This window comes from Engystomops pustulosus, chromosome 8 (genome assembly GCF_040894005.1).
Source record: "Engystomops pustulosus chromosome 8, aEngPut4.maternal, whole genome shotgun sequence".
Taxonomy (NCBI): domain Eukaryota; kingdom Metazoa; phylum Chordata; class Amphibia; order Anura; family Leptodactylidae; genus Engystomops; species Engystomops pustulosus.
The window spans coordinates 78,612,868-78,633,538 of record NC_092418.1 but is presented as its reverse complement, the minus strand read 5'-3'; the positions used below and the strand labels follow the sequence as shown (position 1 = coordinate 78,633,538).

Genomic DNA, 20,671 nt, shown 5'->3' with positions numbered 1-20,671 from the left:
GATCAAATTATTATATAGTTCCATACCCCACAAAATAGCAGCTCTGTGTTGTAATCATGACAGCAGGGGCGAAACTACAGGGATAGCAGCCATAGCAGCTGCTATGGGGCCCACAGTGTGTATATGGTACTGTATGTAGGTGTGTGTATGCTATATGAATACTTTTTAAGGGGTAAGGCGGCACCATTCAGAAGTTTACTATGGGGCCCTGCTACGCCACTGCATGTCTCAGTGTCCGTGAAATCAGACCAGCACGTCTGATTTATTTATCAAAATAATTCACCTGACTACTGGGTTATATAGGGAATCATTTTAGACTTAAAAACTTTATAACAATAAATTACCACAAGAAAAGGAATATATAACTGAGAATTAGAGAGAGAGCCTGTAATAATGGGAAGAAGGCTGTTTGGATTACCTCACCGCTTGAATTGAAGTATTATTTATTTAATGCACCAGGACATTTGTGAAGAGGAATTTCTTGAAGCACTACAGTATACAAATGAAGACCCTTCAGGAGGATGAAGATGTAAAAGATGAAAGGAATCGTGTTGAATCGGGCAATGCTAATGGAGATCTTTTGCTTCTGCAAGGTCTCACAAAAATTTTCTATCAGGTCTACAAGAATAATATTGCTGTAAACAACATGACCTTGGGAATTCCACCTGGAGAGGTAAGTAGCAATTTTCAATACATAAACACTGCGTACTGAATGAGTACTGAATTATCAGCATATGTATGTATCTATCTATCTGTATACAAACATTTTGAAAAAAGGGATCATCCCTTTATCCAGACCATACTTATTGTGGTTTTATCATATTTTATGTCTACTGCCTTCTGTGAAATGATCAGCCTCCTAGAAGACCACTTTCAATGCAATTCTGGGTATTTGTCTTTAGTTAGTAGGTAACAGCGACAATATATTCTTAATTCATCTATAAATCTACTATATATAGCTGAGTGTATGTATGTATGTATATCCACTAAAGGAATCTGCATCATTGCATTAACAATCACAAAACTTTGCATAGCCGTCTCCTGTGACTCAGGGGAACGTCATAGATCATATTTTGAGTGAAAATTTTCCCCCTGTGCTTTCCAAAATATGCTTAGTAACCTAACGCCAAGGTATAGAAGCCATTTGTCTATTGAATGCGGTGGCAGATGCTGGATAGAAACCAATCAGCATCTTTTTTGCTACAGGTCATTAATATGAGCTGTGATTGGTTGTTATAGGAAACGAACAACATTGTTAGTATAAGACATCATACGTGTGAATTAATATGATTTTGATTGATGCGCTTAGCCAATGTTATTTTATTGTCATAAGATCATCTCTGATACTCCAGTCACACCCAAAGCTGCAGTCTTATATTTGCCATCATATCATCTCTGATATTCCAGTCACATCCAGAGCAGCAGTCTTATATCTGAACAACACTGGTCCTCTAGTCACATCCAGAACTACAATCATCTATCTATTGTTATTATTTCTGATACTCTATTGACATCCAGGGCTGAATAATCTAAGATGACTGCAGTTCTGAATATGATGGAAGTATCAATGCTATTATATCATATCTGATACTCCAGTCACTTCCAGAATGGCAATCATCTTTTTACTGTTACATCATCTCAGATGACTGCAGCTCTGGGTTTGACTGGAGTATCAAACCGCTGTTATATCATTTCTGATACTCCAGTCACATTCAGAGCTGCAGTCTCAGGTACTTCTTTTATACTCTCCCACAATCCCTTGCTCGAAGGGATGAGAAGATGACAGTGATTGTCTATTACAAGCTTAGTAATTCATTAATAGAAAAGCAGAACAACAGCGAGGAATGACACAGGGGCAAAGCAGTTGGAGAGGGGGAGCCTTCAGCACCAATGAGTAACACCTCTCCTCTGGGCAGGAGACACATTCTTTAAATAACTGGTGTTGCAGAAGTGTGGACATATGGTGTAATACACTATGCTACACTGCAGGGCCCCCTTATAATGACCCTGATCGCAGTAGTGTTCCACCAGGAGAAACAGCCTAGCTACAGGACCACGGCAAGGTAGCGTGAACATGGGCAGATACAGGAGTAGAGCAAATTTTTGTCTTTATTTTGTGATTTTTATGTGCAAAATACTTTTTAACCCATTCTTTTTCCTTTATAGTTAAGAGCTGGGTTTTTTTACTATTTCAGGTTCAGTACTCTGTCACTTACTTAATATATTTTTTATCTTTTAGTGTTTTGGGCTCCTTGGCGTGAACGGTGCTGGGAAGACAACAACATTCAAAATGCTGACCGGCGATATAGCACCATCATTTGGAAACATCCAAGTCAGGAATCATTTCGGGTACATATCATCTGTCGGTATTACAAATGTTTTTCATTACTGAGCAGAATAACACACTGCTTACTGACTTCTAATGTATCTGCCACACAGGAATTTGGTGAATGTTTTGGGATTCAACAAAGACTGGTCGTCTTTTGGGTACTGTCCACAGGAAGATGCATTAGATGAATTGCTGACTGGAAAAGAACATTTATATTATTATGCCAGGATACATGGAATTCCGGAAAAAAGGATAAAACATGTAAGCTGGTTTTATTAAAGCTTAATGCTAAATATGAGCAATACAACAGATATGAAGTCCTGATCCATCTGCCTCACATGCCACAACATTCTAAGCAACCAATTCAATATTCCACGTGTGACTTTTATGCCAACCTGTCACCAAGAATTTCATTTTTTACTGGTGTCAGGTTCCAATAGCCTAAGCTATGCTTAATTTAAAAATTTATTTTGTCAGCATTCTGAATCATTTTAATACTTTATATAAGTTTAATTCACATTACCTGGCTCCCTGTCAGCAGCGTGTGGTGAGTCCCGCAGTAGGGGCAGCTGCTGCTTGTTTGCCTGTAAGTCCTCATGGATTCTTCCTCTACTCTACACAACCCCCCTCCCCTGTCTGCTCAATGCACATGACAGGAAGTGGGAAAGGAGGAGGGAGATGCATTAGAGGAGACTGACACAGGCACGCACAGGCTGCAGCTTCCCCCTCAGATGGGACTCACCACTGCCAGGGAGCAGTGATGGGAATGATGTTTAGGCTCTGTTTACTAAAAAGAGCTTATTCTAAATATATAATAGGGAGCCTCAGTCCAGCCAGTCCCCCACTCTGCACCACTTTTAACCTGATATTATCATGTTAAAGGGGTGGTGGTGAGGCAATTGGTGGAGGGGTTAAGTGAGCAATCGGAAGCCGGTTTGTTCATGAACAATACATCACTACCAGGGAGTAATGTGAATTAAACTTATATTAACTATTGAAATGATTCAGAATTCTGACAAAGGCTTTTTTTAAATTTAGCATAGAATAGGTTATTGGAACCTGTCATAAGCTAAAAATGACATTCCTGGTGACAGGTTTGCTTTAATTTCTACTCTCAAAGTTAAAGAAAATGACTGAATTTTAAGCCATGTTTTTATTTTTTTTTTTAAAAAAGAAACTATCCGTGTTACAGAAAAAGTAACTTACAGTATCCTGCAATTTTTACTCTGGGTTCCAAGCATAATAATAGACTGAAACCTTGGCAATTTTCTATGGGGTTTCTCTACACCACATTTACATCACAGGCAGAGTTACAATAGAAGAATACAGAAACCATCCAACCTGCACAGAACATACCTAGAAAACTCTACATAGACCTCAATGAGTGGGCTCCAGGCTATTGACCATTATGGAGATGCAGATGTTGTAAAGCATATCACTAAATGTTGTTAATCACTGCTCAAGCAAGATGGTAGACCCTATAACTGGGGCTAGAAATTAGAAAACACATTAGAAAAAAGTAAAGTTTTGTTGTCTAATTTTAATAAGTAAAAAAAGAAATTGATGAAGATCATTAAATGGGTTCTGTAGTTCAAATATTTTCCTGCTGCATATACCCTGTTAAAGGGGCATTCACATCTGGATAATATGTGGTATATCTACAGATTATGAAGGGAATTCATTGTTGCCTTACTACACATGTATCAATGCTTTTAGACCATTTTTTGCACTTTTCTGACTTGTCCAACAAAGGGTGTGTGGCCTTCAGGAAAGAGGACGTGAACGGGCAGAAAACCCTTGGATGTAGAGCATTGTATAGCCACCATAATTGTACTGAAGCCCTTATAGGAATTTCTCAGTCTGATATCTACTGACTCATTTGTTTCCCAGAAGGAAGACCATGCATTATCCGTTAAAATTGGTAAACTTGTATTAGAAATGGGACTGTCAAAGTAGACAAGCCTTTTTGTATTTTCATTAATATCTTTATCCTGTGTATGATTTTACAGGTAACCAATCAGCTACTTCATAAACTACAACTTGTACAATACAAAGACAGGATCACTGCCAATTACAGCTGTGGCACTAGGCGCAAACTCTCGACCGCTCTCGCCCTTGTCGGAAGGCCTTCCATCCTCCTTCTGGTAAGTGCATCAGTACTTCACCAGTTACCGAATATTACATTACACAGTAACAACTACAGAAGACTATTATAAAGTAGTCTGCCATATCCCAAGTGGTAATAATGTACTTAATGATCATTGCCTCTAGGATGAACCCAGTTCAGGAATGGACCCAAAAACAAAAAGACATCTGTGGAAAATCATCTCTGAAGAAGTCAAAGAAAAATGTGCAGTGATACTGACATCTCACAGGTAAATAGTTATTCCTACATAATATTCTTGTCACAAAAATTATGCTCTACGATAAATTGTTCCCTATGAAAATATTAATAACTGAACTGGATTTGGAGTTAATTCTAATTACCTTGCAACAATTCCAGTATATCGGAAATTAGCTGTAATAACCAGACACGGACACAACACAGAGGATGGAGATCTGTGCTGTTCTAAGTCTTGAAATATCCCTTTAAGGCTGGTGATGTAGAGAAACGTTAGAGATTTTTAGCTGCAGCAAAGTGGATGGGATTTAAATTCCATGCACAAGCTGAGGAAAAGAATTTGCATCTCAAAGTGACTTTCACTGAAATTTTCCATGGGGTTTTCCAGGCCAGTGCTATTAACTCCTAAATGTTCAGTACTTTCCATTAGACAGATTGGGCTGCATTATATTGGTACAAAGTTCTGTAAAGTTGAAATGGTCAAAGGCCTCAAAAAGTGGTAAATCTAGCATTCCCAGTGAGTCCATACACCAGCTACTGGCAGGAGGCACACAATGGATAGACGGGGTGACCTTTGTTCTTGGATAATATAGTGATGATGTAAAATACTTATGTTTGCCATCATTCTGTACAGGAAAAGTTTACAAAAGTTTATTTTTTGGTTTATTTTTTGCTAAAATTTATTGTATTAAAGAAAATTAAAATTTTCACAATTTCTGCTTGTTTTTCTCTACATAAACATAAAATTAACAGATGCTGTTCCTGTTTTGATACCATATGGAAGCTCAATATATGGCGCACAATAAAAAAAACTTTAATAAAACATATTAACTCTAAGAAACCAGTACTTTTGATGTGGATATCCAGGCATCACACAACTTAGGCATGGGTTCAATAACCTATGCATAAGATAGATCATTAATGGGTGAAAGGTGAGACACCCAGCACCTCCACCATTGATATTAGTGGACTGATGTTTTGTGGCCATTCTGCACTTCCCACTGCAGTGAATTACAGAGGTGCCGGTATTGAATTCAGGTGGTTACTACACAATCGATGGAGTTTTCCTTAGTGTCAATCAACTGATCAGCGGGGGGTGCCAGTGTACCACCCCAACAATCATCTAGCCTATGGATAGGTCATTAATAGTAGAGGTGGAAAAAGATGTCATTCAAAGCTGCAGATTTTGACCTTTGCAAAGGTTGAGGAGTAGAATTTTGCTTCAGAAACTGCTTCCTTTGGGTGTTTTTGCTGTCAAAAAATAGAGGCAAAAGTAAAAATAATTTTTTTTTCAATATCCCGAGCATTTTGAGCGTTGAGTTTTATTGTTCCTCCTTTGGGGTGTGTTAACATCCCTTTTATGTATCTTCACTTTACATTTTTTTCCAAACTGAAAATTGAGCATCCAATAGCCTAAAACCAAGCCAAACTTCTGAAAGAGAACTTTTCCATCTCTCTGCCATAATAATGAATGCATCCCTATCAAACAGCATCTGATTTCTAGCTGTGCAGGCAGTATATACACAGCACTCAGTGAATGGGGATATTTATAAAACAAGCAATGCAGCTATTTATGAAGATATACTATTGATACAGTACAATGGTGCATCAGTGGTTTTGTCTCGGATCTTAACATTATTAGTTATTGTGAGAACTGGGGATGCAGAAAAATAATACCATTTAAAAAAAATCTATATTTCTTTGTTAATCTTTTCTATACGGTTTTGATTCTGCTGCTTCTCGCTTCTTCTTATCTCTTGATTTCCATTTTATCACCTAATAAGCCTCTCCAGAATCTGAAATTAAAGATCTGGGATTGCATAGCCAATGTCTTCTGAGAGGATATGGAAGAGTATGTACAAGTGATAATAAATCAGATGGACCCAGCGCACCAGCTCTGTTTGATTTAGTGCTGTGATTCCATCACATAATGACTGCACATGTCTTAGTTTTTTCAGTATTTTGTGCGCCATATAAAATCCCTCTTGCTCTTTACTATAATATGACATATCGAGGTGCACATGTCAAGTTTAAGAAATTGAAAAGTCGGCAGGAAAGCATCGCTGGGCTGTGTCAATAAATTAAGATGTTTGCCTCAATTTGCTTTTTATTCTTTGTATGGGGGAACAGGTTGAAGGGCAATTTTGTGATAGGAGGTGAGGACAATAGCAGAAGGGAGAATAAGAAGTGGTGTGCACTGTAATAGCCCCCGTAACATGGGGCAACACGCAGGGTAATTGGTTTTAACAAATGTAAAAGTATATGATTATAAGTGACATCAGGAAATAGAAGAGGGAGTAAGGGATCACTTTCATGGAGGAAAATTTACAGACAAAATAGGAATAATGGCAAAAAAACCTTTTTTATATAAAATCCAAGCTTTCATGAATGTACAATAATTATTTCCAGAATAGCGTGATACATAAGGAAGTAGGTAACCCCACTGTCAGCCACTGTATGCTTAGCATTTACTATAATTGTCATATCACATGGAAAATGTAGTATAACCTGCAGACAGTATGTACTAGCGCAGGAACAATGGGGTAGAATGATACATAAGGTGTGTGGGAAATGATTCAGTACAGCGTGTCATTTATCCATTGTACATCTGCTCTTTCTTTGTTGATAAGTCATGAGGGTGGCCCGATACGTGATGGACAGCTCTCCATCTATAATGGTGTATGCCGAGATAATGGTCAGTCACTAATAGGACCACCTCCCTGACTACGGAAGTAAAGAAATACAAATGATAAATGCCAAATTAGGCCTCAAGCACAGAAACATGCAGTTTGCGGACCACAAACAAGGACATGTGATCCCTTCTTTAAGGGCCCTCTGACGTGGGAGGGTGATCGCCGCTCACATCACCAATGTCAATAATAAACGACTGCCTAGGCTGCAAAGACGGACAGAAATAGGACCTGCACTATAATTTGCAGGCCAAGGAGATGGCCCACACATGTACAAGTAAAGGGACGTTGTGTAAATTGCAAAAAAAGTGGCTAGCACAAGGCCCCATTACACATTTGTGTGGTATGAAGCTTTATACTGATTATTTGACCACAAAATCATATAACAATCTTCTTGCTCTATAACATGTTTGCTTGAAGGCTACAATACACTTTCATTGTAACAGATTCTCTTTAAGTATTGCAGATCAAGACACTTCTGACACATCAGGGGGTATATATTTTATTATTTCATTGTACCAATTTTACTCTAGTGTTTTGTGTTTTCATTTTTTGCCTCCGCCTTCAAAAATCTCTAAATTGGGAGCCAGAAAAAGGGCTCCTGATCACAGGTTCCCTTTAAAAAAACATTCTCTTACTAATGTAACTAAGCTGAACTGTAATATCATATTGCACATAGTAATGTCCTTACTGTTCTATGTTCCCAGCATGGAGGAGTGTGAAGCCCTGTGCACCAGGCTGGCCATCATGGTGAGAGGGAAGTTTCAATGCATTGGATCTTTGCAGCACATAAAGAACAGGTCAGTAACAGGTCATATAACAATATATAACAATGGCACAAAGCTGTCATTATATGGGTCCTTGTAACAATTTCCCATTGTAAGCTTTTCCTGCAGTCAGAATTTTTTTTTTTTGCCAAAAATAAACGCTAGGAAACTTTTTGTAGCAAAGTATTTTCTCAGTCATCTGATACATTTGCACCCACCGTGATCAAGTAAGTAAGAGGAACTCCTCAATGCCATGCAAATATACTGCTCACTTATAAAGTCTAAATCTCCATAATCCATATAATAAAGCTAGCTACAATTCATGGCAGCGCTGTGCACGGCTTTGTAGAGGTCACAGTAGCTTGAATTCATATTTTATGATGAAGTGCTGAATTTACAGTATTTCACTCACAAGGATAGCCTGGAAATTCTTCATCCTTTTACTCCTTTTTAAACTTTTCCTCTTGAATTATGCATCTGTGAAGGTCTCAAATTGAAACCACAAGAAAAATACAAAAATCTGATCAAATGTTCAGCAAAGTTTAGAATTTTAGTAAAATTCAAAGTGTTATGCACAGTTTCTGTCAGCTCAAAATATTAAAATATTGCAAAGTCCAACAGAATTGTGTTGCACACCCCATGTTATAGGTGCACCAAAACAAAGTGGTGCACTCTGTCGGAGCTGTGCTGGGGGCGCCAGATTCATGAAAAGCGGGCACCAGAAATCCTGAATCTGGCGCCCTTTGCACATTACACAGGCAAACTGCATTTAGTTGTTAGTAAATGTGCCCCAATATGAATATTTTGTTTATATTTTCACTGCAGAATTCCTGTGTAGAAGATTCATAGTGCATTGGAACTATATTGTGTATGGGATTTCTTTGAATCCTAAACACAGTAGAAACAGATTTTTGCTGAGGATTTATGATCCGCAGCATGTCATTTATTTGTTGTGGATCCAGATGAGGAAACCAGCCTTTGCAATGTAAAGGATGAACTCCTCTTTATAATATCATGGCATAAAACTGCCACATGGTAATTTCCATAGCCATTACGCACTGTATGTACAGGCAGTCCCCGACTTATGACGTTCCGATATACGTACAACTCGTAGATACGAACGGGACTCTCAGCGCCATGTGCATGAGCATTGCACTTCGTCACTGAAGCTCGGACACGGAGATGCCGGGGATCAGGTAACTAAGGATACAATCTCACGCTTCCTTAGTTACAAGTCAGTGGGCGGAGGGCTTCTAGGCAGTCCACAGCCGGAGCTTGCAGGTAGCTACTTCCTGTACTTACTGCATAGATCAGCAACCCGTATGCAATCCCCCGGCATCAGCGTGGCTTGTTTTAAATACTGTACAACATTTAATTTTGCCTCCTCATTGGGCAGTGAGCGAAAAGAGGGAGCGGGTCATGGAGATGCCGGGGATAGCATACAGATGCAGTAAGTACATGCCGGCAGTATCATAGGTTTCAGGTAACTAAGGATACATTAGCTTCCTTAGTTACCAGTCAGTGGGTGGAGGGCTTGCACAGGAAGAACTGCAAGCCAGTGGTTGAGGGTAACTAAGAAGGGTGAGATCGCACCAGCTAGTGCTTCCTTAGTTACCAGTAACCCGTGGGCTGTTCTACAGCGATTTGCAAATATACCAGTTCTGACTTACATACAAATTCAACTTAAGTACAAACCTCCGGTCCCTATCTTGTACGTAACCCGGGGACTGCCTGCATAAGGCAGTTAGGGGGAGCCTATAGCACTCTGAGCCATCTCTGCACAGAGTTTGCCATCACTCCAGCACAGAGTTTGCCAGACACAATGGGGCAGATTTACTTACCCGGTCCATTCGCGATTCAGCGGCACGTTCTCTCCGGTGGATTTGGGTCCGGCCGGGATTCATTAAGGCAGTTCCTCCGACGTCCACCAGTGGCGCTGCTGCACTGAAGTTCCCCTGGAATGCACTCAAGTTCACCGGCCTATTCCTAATGAAGGTAAGTGCAAGCTCCGCAACACTTTTTTTTTTTAAATGCGGCGGTTTTTCCAAATCCGTCGGGTTTTCGTTCGGCCCCCATTTCCGTCGTGTGCGCCAAAATCCCGGTGCAATACAGGGAAAATCAGCGCAAGTCGGAAATATTCGGGTAACACATCGGGAAAACGCAAATCGGGCCCTTAGTAAATGACCCCCAATGGGGGGAATATATTAAGACTGGCCAATTTATTTCTAAACTTTCAAACAAAAAAGTTATAAAAAGAGATGCTTCAGTTTTTATTATTGTTGTTCAAAAAGACATTTCGGTATAGCTGACATGCCCTCTTTACACGAGAATCTAATATAATTAGTTTTGCCTTAGTAAAATGTCTACAAGCTTGAGGTAGTAAAGCATTACACTGTTGTGAAATGTATTTCCATGTAGTGGACTCGCACAATGTGACGTTATTTGGTGACGCACTTTGTTTATTATGTGAGTGCTTGACATTTTCAGCTCACACTTAAGGACTGGATTTGTTTCCTAGATACAGAAAGCTGCAGGCTCCTATAAGAACCAGTAAATTGAGTATGCTCCATTATGGTACAATGCGCTGATTGAGTATGCTCCATTATGGTACAATGCACTGATCCTCTGTTTTGTTTTCAGGTTTGGAAGTGGGTTCACAGTGAAGATGCATTTGAAGAACTCCACCGTCAACATTGAGACAATAACAAGCTTTATGCACTTACATTTTCCAAACACATATTTAAAGGTACAACTTAAGCTCAAATTTTATTTGTATATTGTCTTTAGATAGCTACAGTATATAAGAACAAATAATATTAACATGGATAATAACAAATTATAATAACATGGAGTTGAAAAAAGAGAATAAATTGTGGGTTTTGGCATTAGGAGCTAAAAGATATAATATTAATGATTAATCCACAGTAAATGCAAGCTGTGAAGTGGTATCACAAACTCTAGGTATAGGTCTAGGTATATGTATTATCATAATCGTTCCATCGAGTGATATAACAGATAAAAAGACATGCATTTTATTTTTTGAACGATGGTTAGGCTTCATGTACTGCACTGTAACTGAGCCCAATGAGAATTTGAGTTAGGCATCATTCACACGACCGTCTGGGGGAGGGGAGGCGGGGGTATATGCAGCCGCAATGGTGGCCCAGCGGCAATACGGTGCCACACCGTACCCTGTGGTAGCTTTCTGCACTGTACACAGGGAAAAGATAGAATATGCCCTTTCTCTTCCCGTGTGTGCAGCCATTAGGCACTGTCATCTATGGAGACTGGATGGGTCACTGCATTACCATTATCCAGCACTTGAGACCCTTAGTGAGTTGATCAGGCTCCTAAAGGAGGTGTTGTAAATATGCTTGTTACAATGCCAAACACAATGGGGCTTTAGAAGTGGGTCCATATTGGACAGCTCCTTTACAAAAGGGGTTTTGAATAAAGAAATTTGTCCCAAATTGGGTTAATGAAGAAGCACTCACTGATCCCTCACCAATATTCTATTAGTATTACATCACAGCAGGGTTTTACTTTACATTTATTTTATTTTTAATATAATTCTTATATAATGCACCTTGTATTACATGCCTGAAAACTGTAAAAAAAAATAGTATCATTAAAGTTTTAGTTACAACCCCCCTAGCTCTCATCTGGCAGAGGCTCATGGGAGTTATAGCCCAGCAATAGCCAGATACAGCTAGGATGTTGGACTGCTGAGTGCATTTTCCTTAGCTAGTTCTCATAATGATGCTCTCCGAGCGTTTGCTGCCAAAACAAATATCCTACTTTGTTATCGCCTAGAGCCGTTTCTGTGCAGCAAAAGAGCAAAGTGAAATAACCTCTGCTGTGATACATCTTAATAATTCTGGATAGGTTTTCTAGTATGGAATAAAACAAAGCTGATCGCTTAATTAATCACCCCTGATGTGGCTTTATTTGCTTTACATGCCTATTAATATTCCGGAGTATTCTCTCTGTATTGTATGGACCCCATACAGTTACATAATACTTACTCGAATACAAAGAAAAAATATTTGTAAAACCAAAACAATCTCTTACAAAAATTCCTTTGAAACTTTATTCTTCAGGATCTTTTTTTTCTCTTTTGCTGGCGGCTTGGTCTCCGTGTTCAAGGGCTAATAGTCCTATAAGGAAACAAGTAAAAAAGGCAAACAATTCTATGTAAAAATGACAAAGTATAGGGCTGGTGATTTCTGGTAATGCAAATGGATTATTCGGAATAAAAGATTATTGTTTGCTGTAAGCACACGGATTCTGTGCTCTGTAAATAACATGTTTGTGTAGAGGATGTTCTATTGTGTGTAAAGCAATGGACTGTGAGAGCAGAGTATATGTGAGCTGTAGCTGAAACACAGGGAAAAATTACAATTATCTGGAGCGGCTGTGCCAGCTGAAAATGATACACTATTTCTGTAGGTTTAAAAAAAAAAAAAAGTTCTTATCCACCCAAAATATACTTTTTCACCTCAATCTATTAGATTTTCCTAGTTATAACACCATAAAAGATGGAGATCTGCTGAATTCAGTTTGAGATCCTGGAAAACACTTCACAAATAAAAATGTAAATTTAAAGGAAATCTACCATGAAGATACATACCGTAATGATAAACCAGGAACACTTACTATAGATCCAGGCACCACAACTGTGGTAATTTACTTATTTCCGTTATCCATGGCGTCCTTCCTTCTAAAATTAACTTTTAAAATTATGCCAATAGGCCTGAAGGGTTACCTCAATCATACATAATGGTCTTCGTATTGGATGATGTTTTTGTCTGTGGATTCAGAATAAGTGCAGCCGCTTCAACATTCAGAATAACGGGACTGTGTCATCTATAGAGATTGTCAGAAGTAGGTGGCTTCCTTTGTCACACCAACAGCATCATGTAGTGCCATTGCAAGGTTCTGATGGGTTTTCATAGTAGACAGGGTCCTAAAAGATGCCCTTAGATTTTCCAATGCCTAGAAAGACAGGCAATAATACTTTGTAATACTAAGGCCTAATACCGACATCTGTGTGGCGAAACAGCCCACAAACTTTTCCCTGTTTGGGGCCCATTTCAGCCGGGTGGAGATGGTAGGGGTGATCACCGCTCACCCTTCCCATCTCCACAGGAGCCGGACTTTCATGTCGCTATACGGGCAGGAATAGGACTTGCTATATCTCTTGCGGCAAGATACACCTGAATGGGTTCGGTACACGGTCATGCACATGAGGCCTCAGGCTGAGTACACATCTGCATTGGAAGTTTCTGGTGACAGAAGAGAATTCTAGAAGCTGAATGCTGAAGGTGAATGGTCTCCCTTTAACTTACATTCCCAATAGGTTTCTATGCTAGGACGGCCAGCTTCTGCCTATGCTTTATAATTATTACCATGTACAGCATAACATCATTATACAGGGAATAACACCACTGCAGATGAGAGTCTACATTGTGTTTTCAGTTTTTCTATTCTTTTAAAAGAAGGAAAAGCTAATAAAAACAAATCAGTTGTAACATCTACTGATTACAAAGGCTTTTTAAATACATCAGTTCACATTAGTTGGTGTCAACCATTTGTTTTTTTCGGTTCCCTATTTCACTTCAATGTAAAAAAAATTCTGTCAGGCTTCAGTTTGAACAGAGGAGAAAGCCAAGTACTACTTTTTCATATGTAAAAATTGGAAGCCTGACGAAATAATGGGAATTGACGACAACTGATGTATTCAAATACAGATTGAAATCAATAGGTGTTATAACTGATCCTCACACAGAAAAACATTCAGTACAATGCAGATGTGACATTTGCCAAGTATTTTCATCTCAGTTCTGGGTCCAACATATGTTAATAAAACTGTAAGTCGTATAACGAATAATCCATCATACAGCTGTATTGAAAGAAAAGAGAAATTTACAACTATTGGGAAAGTTAATATAAAAAATACCCCCCCCCCCCCTTTAAATCATTAAAATTTAATGGTCCATCTTCTCCCAGGAAGATGGACCAACAAGCCGATACAATGCACGTGGAATGGAAGATCTCATCAGTAACGGCGCTGCGACATCCAAAAGCCACAAGCAAACTGGAGGTAAACTTGTACTACTTTATTCAATCACTACGCGTTTCGGACCTGGTCTGGAGCCTTCCTCAGGTGTAAAAGACGTATACTTTTTTGCGTGTAATCTCACATATATATAAACTCACCGGCCACTTTATTAGGTACACCTGTCCAACTGCTCGTTGACACTTAATTTCTAATCAGCCAATCACATGGCGGCAACTCAGTGCATTTAGGCATGTAGACATGGTCAAGACAATCTCCTGCAGTTCAAACCGAGCATCAGTATGGGGAAGAAAGGTGATTTGATGCCTTTGAAGGTGGCATGGTTGTTGGTGCCAGAAGGGCTGGTCTAAGTATTTCAGAAACTGCTGATCTACTGGGATTTTCACGCACAACCATCTCCAGGGTTTACAGAGAATGGTCCGAAAAAGAAAAAACACCCAGTGAGCGGCAGTTCTGTGGGCGGAAATGCCTTGTTGATGCCAGAGGTCAGAGGAGAATGGGCAGACTGGTTTGAGCTGATAGAAAGGCAACAGTGACTTAAATCGCCACCCGTTACAACCAAGGTAGGCAGAAGAGCATCTCTGAACGCACAGTATGTCGAACTTTGAGGCAGATGGGCTACAGCAGCAGAAGACCACACCGGGTGCCACTCCTTTCAGCTAAGAACAGGAAACTGAGGCTATAATTTGCACAAGCTCATCGAAATTGGACAGTAGAAGATTGGAAAAACGTTGCCTGGTCTGATGAGTCTCGATTTCTGCTGCGACGTTCGGATGGTAGGGTCAGAATTTGGCGTCAACAACATGAAAGCATGGATCCATCCTGCCTTGTATCAACGGTTCAGGCTGGTGGTGGTGGTGTCATGGTGTGGGGAATATTTTCTTGGTACTCTTTGGGCCCCTTGGTACCAATTGAGCATCGTTGCAACGCCACAGCCTACCTGAGTATTGTTGCTGACCATGTCCATCCCTTTATGACCACAATGTACCCAACATCTGATGGCTACTTTCAGCAGGATAATGCGCCATGTCATAAAGCTGGAATCATCTCAGACTGGTTTCTTGAACATGACAATGAGTTCACTGTACTCAAATGGCCTCCACAGTCACCAGATCTCAATCCAATAGAGCATCTTTGGGATGTGGTGAAACGGGAGATTCGCATCATGGATGTGCAGCGACAACTGTGTGATGCCATGATATCAATATGGACCAAAATCTCTGAGGAATGCTTCCAGCACCTTGTTGAATCTATGCCACGAAGAATTGAGGCAGTTCTGAAGGCAAAAGGGGGTCCAAACCGTTACTAGCATGGTGTACCTAATAAAGTGGCCGGTGAGTGTATATATATATATATACAACAAATATATCACACCCCCTTGAGGAAGCGACGGCGAAACGTGCGTCGGGGTGCTGTGGTGGTGGTCTGGTGACTTAAAATTGTATTGGTAGGCACTTTATGGGTATATTACGCCCTGGTTTGGGCACTTGGTAACATTTTTACCTTCTATTATGTGACCACCCTTGTGTGCCTGTGTTTGATATCCCATTGTGGAATGTATTGTCTTGCATTTGTGACCACCACCCTTTGTGTTGTTGTTCTTGTGGTTTTATCATGTTTTTAATATATTTTTGGAGTGTCGATTTGTTATAATAAAGTTGAAATTTATTTCATAGTCATATAGCATTCTTGTCCTTGTTATTGACTACTTAGATCTTGTATACTGCTTTTTGGTATTCATCTTTTGATTGGTATAGGGATCGCTATATATTGCAGAGGGTATCTTCGTTGGTATTCATTTTATATGTTGTGTATATATATATATATATAAGATTACATGCAAAAAAGTATATGTCTCTTACACCTGAGGAAGGCTCCAGACCGGGGCCGAAACGCGTAGTGATCGAATAAAATAGTACAAGTTTACCTCCAGTTTGCTTGTGGCTTTTGAATGTCGCAGCGCTGTTACTGACGAGATCTTCCATTCCACGTGCATTGTATCGGCTTGTTGGTCCATCTTCCTGGGAGAACGGACCAAAACAGTATCTCATGGCTGCCAGTGTCTCCTGATGCCCATAAATACTCAAGAGTAGAACTGCTCGCTGACACACTCAGCTGCAGCACTGAAGGGCTTCGGTAACACCCCCAAAGCCCTTCAGGCCTATTGGAAAATTTTAAAAGTTGGTTTTAGAAGGAAGGAGGCCATGGATAACAAATATAAGAAGATTACCACAGTCGCAGTGCCTGGATCTATGAGTAAGTGCCCCTGGTTTATCATGTTTGATTTTGATGGTAGATTTCCCTTTAATTTACATTTTTATTTGTGAAGTATTTTCCAGGATCTCTCAATTGACCTGAACTAGGCAGATCTCCATCTTTTATGCTGTTATAACTAGGAACATGTAATAGAGTACCAGTATTGAAAGACATTTCTGAATTGAACCTGTTGTGGCACTACGTGTAGCTTAGTGTGATACAAGTACATGAGACACTAATATGATGCAATATTTCTTCACAGGATCAACATTTCAGTATGGCCGAATACCATGTCCCTGTCTCAGCTGGAGGAGTTGCCAGTATATTTGATCTGCTTGAATCTAACAAGAGACACTTGAACATCATTCACTTTTCAGTCAGTCAAACGACCCTTGATGAGGTACATCTTTTTTTTTTTTTTTGCAATGCCTGGTGAGACAAGAAATGTGCCAACTATTTGACTATGATAAACTGACTGTAAAGTAGCAGCCCTGGAGAGCTGTTAGTCATATCTCTGTAATGTTATTAGTAATGGGGCTGTAAAAAAATGAATTATACTACAGTATTGTAGCTTTTCCAAGAGCACTAAGACATGCCCTCACACTGTTGTACTCTTAGCACTGTACATTTAGCTGCCCCCCCTTGCTCCTGTTTTCTGTAGCAGGCTTCTGGTTGAATATTACAGCAGTTGCTTAGAGGGGAGAAACATTTTATTGCAGAGAACTAAGAGCTCTGCAGTGTGAGGACAAACGTAATAAATAGATTGTCCCTTTTAGAGATAAGTTTGCTCATAGAATTAACGAAAACAAAAGTCAATGAAAGCAACAAGTGCCTCCACGCCCGGCTCTCACCACCAATTTCGTATCCCACTGGTGAAAACGAACTGATCCGGAGCTCGGCCACACGTAAACACTCTCTAGGAAAAGATCCATGCATCCAGTATGGGCAGTTAAAAATTATTAGTCTTTATTCTTCATGTATTAAAAAACTTAAGGAACGGCGCAGCTAGACGTCACAGACTGACGTGTTTCGACACATCGGAGCAAATTTACTTACCTGGTCCTGTCACGATCCCCGATTTGGACGATTCGACAAAGATGAAGTGCGGCGCCTTTCACGAAACTCGTGCGCCCTAGTTCCTGCATCCGTCGCTTCCCCGCCGAGGTCCGTCGGAGTTCACCTTCTTCCCGGTGCTTGTAAGTGCGTGTCTTGTGACACAATTCAAAATTTTAAAACCTGCGCATAGTCCGAATCCATCGGGTTGTCCGATGGCCCGCCCCCCCAATTTGTGTCGCGGGCAAGCTGCCGTTGATGTGCCAAAATCCGATCGTGTGTGCCAAAATCCCCTGTTAAATGCGGCGCAAAAACAGAAATCGTCGGGAAACCCAACGAAAATGCGCTCCGTGGACCGTTAGTAAGTGAGCCCCATCGTGTCTTTATCAAGGTCTGAATAAGATACAAGTGAGCACACGATTTTAAGAGCCTCAGGAAGAAGGCTCTTCCCCTGCCCGGTAAGAATTCAATCATGTGATGTGAACTAATTAGAGGGGAATCGGAGCAAGACAACGGCTGGTAAGTTTAAAATTAAGAAAATAGTATCCCATAATAAAAAACGCAATACACGTGTACCATTTTTGGAAAGACATAATGCATATTGCTAATGTGGACAGATACTAGAATTGGTACGCATTAGTAAAAATTTTCAGGCAACAAATTAAATCTTTTCCAATTAGCTTCTGAGGAATATTTCAAAATATCTGCTATCTATATAGGGAGGCAAGGTGTGGGTGAGGGGAAATTTTTAAAAATAGAAAAAAATAATGAAGTGAGAGTAGTTTTAATGAAAAATCTTATGACATGAGTGGGCTACATACCAATTCCAGGACAATTGGAGCCACGTTGGTTTGGACTGAATAAATGTAGAAAAATTCAACAAAACTTCTGTGAATCAAATCTCGGATGACTCACTCATCTCTAGACAATTATGTTAATAAGTCTACTTCTCACAATCTGCTTCTTGCTATATATTCTGAGGTATTCTGATTGCACAATTCTCCATAGCTGCTTCCCTTTGCATGTTCATTAGTGCCACCAGATTCCTGCTAGTGTCTCCCGATTTAATAACATCAAAGTGCTCAGATCGTTTTTTTGGTAAATGATGACTTTTTTTGTATCATTTTAATAATATGTTATTGTGTTTTTTCTCCAGGTGTTTATCAACTTTGCCCAATCTCAGTCAAGTCCTGATAACTCCAGGGAAAGCAGTCAAGAGCCTCCACAATTGGTGGTGCTTAGCTAAAGTAATTCTTCCCAGACTGGGAGGCGGCCTCACCAGCGTGACAGAAGTGATTGTAGGCTTTTCTATTGGTGCTAAAAGCTTTGGTTTAGCAACATGACCGAATCCTTTAGTGTGTATGTTCCAGAGACAATTTTTAAGATAAATTTAGAAATGTTTAATTTTTTTTGGTGAGAAAGAAAGAATCCATTATCCAAAAAAATCTTATTCCAAAAACTTTAAGTCACTTTTATTTACAAAAAGAGTAATACTTGTACATCTTGCACTTTTATACCTCAAACTTATTAAGTAGGTTTATTAGGCCAGTTATGAAACTGCCTTAGATAATGTTAATAGTTATTGATTCTATTAAGGAATTCTAAATGTATTCAATGTCTTATGGTCACATTGTACACCATAGGGGTCGTATCTATACAGATCATATGTAGAATCTTCAGTGACCAAAGCATAGGATTATAACAAAAACACCTAAACTCCTAAATTCTGAAGATCATTAAGACAAGAGCTTATTGCAAAGTAAAAGGAATGTACATGTTTACATTTTTAGGATATATTAATAAAGAAAATAAAAACATTTCATATGCGCTATTAACCATTAAAGCTGCTTTAAAATTTCCGTTACCTATAGCTTTAGTGTGCACATACTTGTAAATATTTGTAATATCCAGTACCATACAGATATATAGGATTAGGGATAGTGAACTAGTCCTGAATTACGTGACGCTTACTTCATTATCCTACGACCAGAAATCATTATTAAAAAGAAGCCTGGTTAGACCCAAGATAAGGTCAACCTCCTATCAATGGATGCCCCTTATAAGTAAGCCAAAATATTTATGTGCAAATGTCATGTTTATAAACTGTTTGTCTAAAAGTAATACAAATTGTGATCCTAGAGAATATTGAAGGGCAATGATTAGCACATATACTGTAACATCATCTCTTTGCTTTGTGATCCGATCGATCATGTCATTCTCAGGAACCTTCTTCATCCTCTATGTATGTCTAGTTGGCAAAATGTCATGAACTTTCACTGTTACTCTATAGACCCTATATGATGCATTTTAGGTCTGTATGGATAGGGGTATTTCATTGCTGGTCTGGTAATTTCAAGACTTTGAATGTCTCTAAGATTATGTTAGCATCTTGTATCCAATGCTCATCTTATACTCTCCAAACACAGTACAGGGCACTTATAATGACTACCTAGAGTTCAAGTAATTTAATAATTTAAAAAAGCAAAAAAAGGAATGTATGAATGTATATATAAAGAGAATTAAAGCACTTGTTTCCAAAGAAAATGTATATAATTATAACTTTGTGTTTGTAGACTGAAAAAGCAGACTGACACTTGATGTTTTTGTAATGCAGAACTTCATGACCCTCTGATTATTGTGCCTTTTATCGGAACTCTGTAGGGTATAGAAGGGAACATGTATGTGAATTGCAACTGTTTGTTTTATTTTAGACTGATAAATGCACTTATAGAAGACTCCTAATGCGAGCAGCAACAAAGCTTTTACATAGGTGGTTATTTGCCTATTTATTTTAACAGTGCCATTATAATTGATCTAATGCCTAAAAAAATTATTTTTAAAACAAAGTGTTTACAATAAATTTACATTTTCTTTATGTTGTGTAGTTTTGGTCATTTTTCATTCTCCTATTTTAACCATTCTGCAAGCTTTACACCAATTAGCCATTTACCGTTTTGCCTTTGCGGTGATAAGATCTAAATTATGGGAGAGAGACTCTTCCTTTTCTTCTTATGCTATTGTAAAGACAGGCCGGAGGCCATGACTACCAGTGCCATAGGTTCGCCACCACTGGATTATGGCCTGCTCACTAAAGGTCACAGTATAAATCCCCACCTTGATTTATAGATTAAAGGAATATGTGGCATAATCCATATT

At 39.3% G+C, this 20,671-nt stretch overlaps 1 protein-coding gene across 1 annotated transcript in view; it reads left to right on the top strand.

The window, feature by feature from the left end:
- LOC140075443 (uncharacterized) overlaps positions 1 to 20,333 on the top strand; it is a 163,721-nt gene extending 143,388 nt beyond the window's left edge. The window contains exons 50-58 of the mRNA XM_072121366.1: positions 460 to 673; positions 2,240 to 2,349; positions 2,440 to 2,590; positions 4,339 to 4,473; positions 4,601 to 4,704; positions 8,068 to 8,160; positions 10,768 to 10,873; positions 16,725 to 16,862; positions 18,672 to 20,333. Coding sequence (XP_071977467.1) covers positions 460 to 673; positions 2,240 to 2,349; positions 2,440 to 2,590; positions 4,339 to 4,473; positions 4,601 to 4,704; positions 8,068 to 8,160; positions 10,768 to 10,873; positions 16,725 to 16,862; positions 18,672 to 18,761 — 1,141 coding nt within the window. The 3' untranslated portion in view covers positions 18,762 to 20,333. The remainder of the gene's footprint in view (positions 1 to 459; positions 674 to 2,239; positions 2,350 to 2,439; positions 2,591 to 4,338; positions 4,474 to 4,600; positions 4,705 to 8,067; positions 8,161 to 10,767; positions 10,874 to 16,724; positions 16,863 to 18,671) is intronic.
- The last annotated feature ends 338 nt before the right edge of the window (positions 20,334 to 20,671 follow it).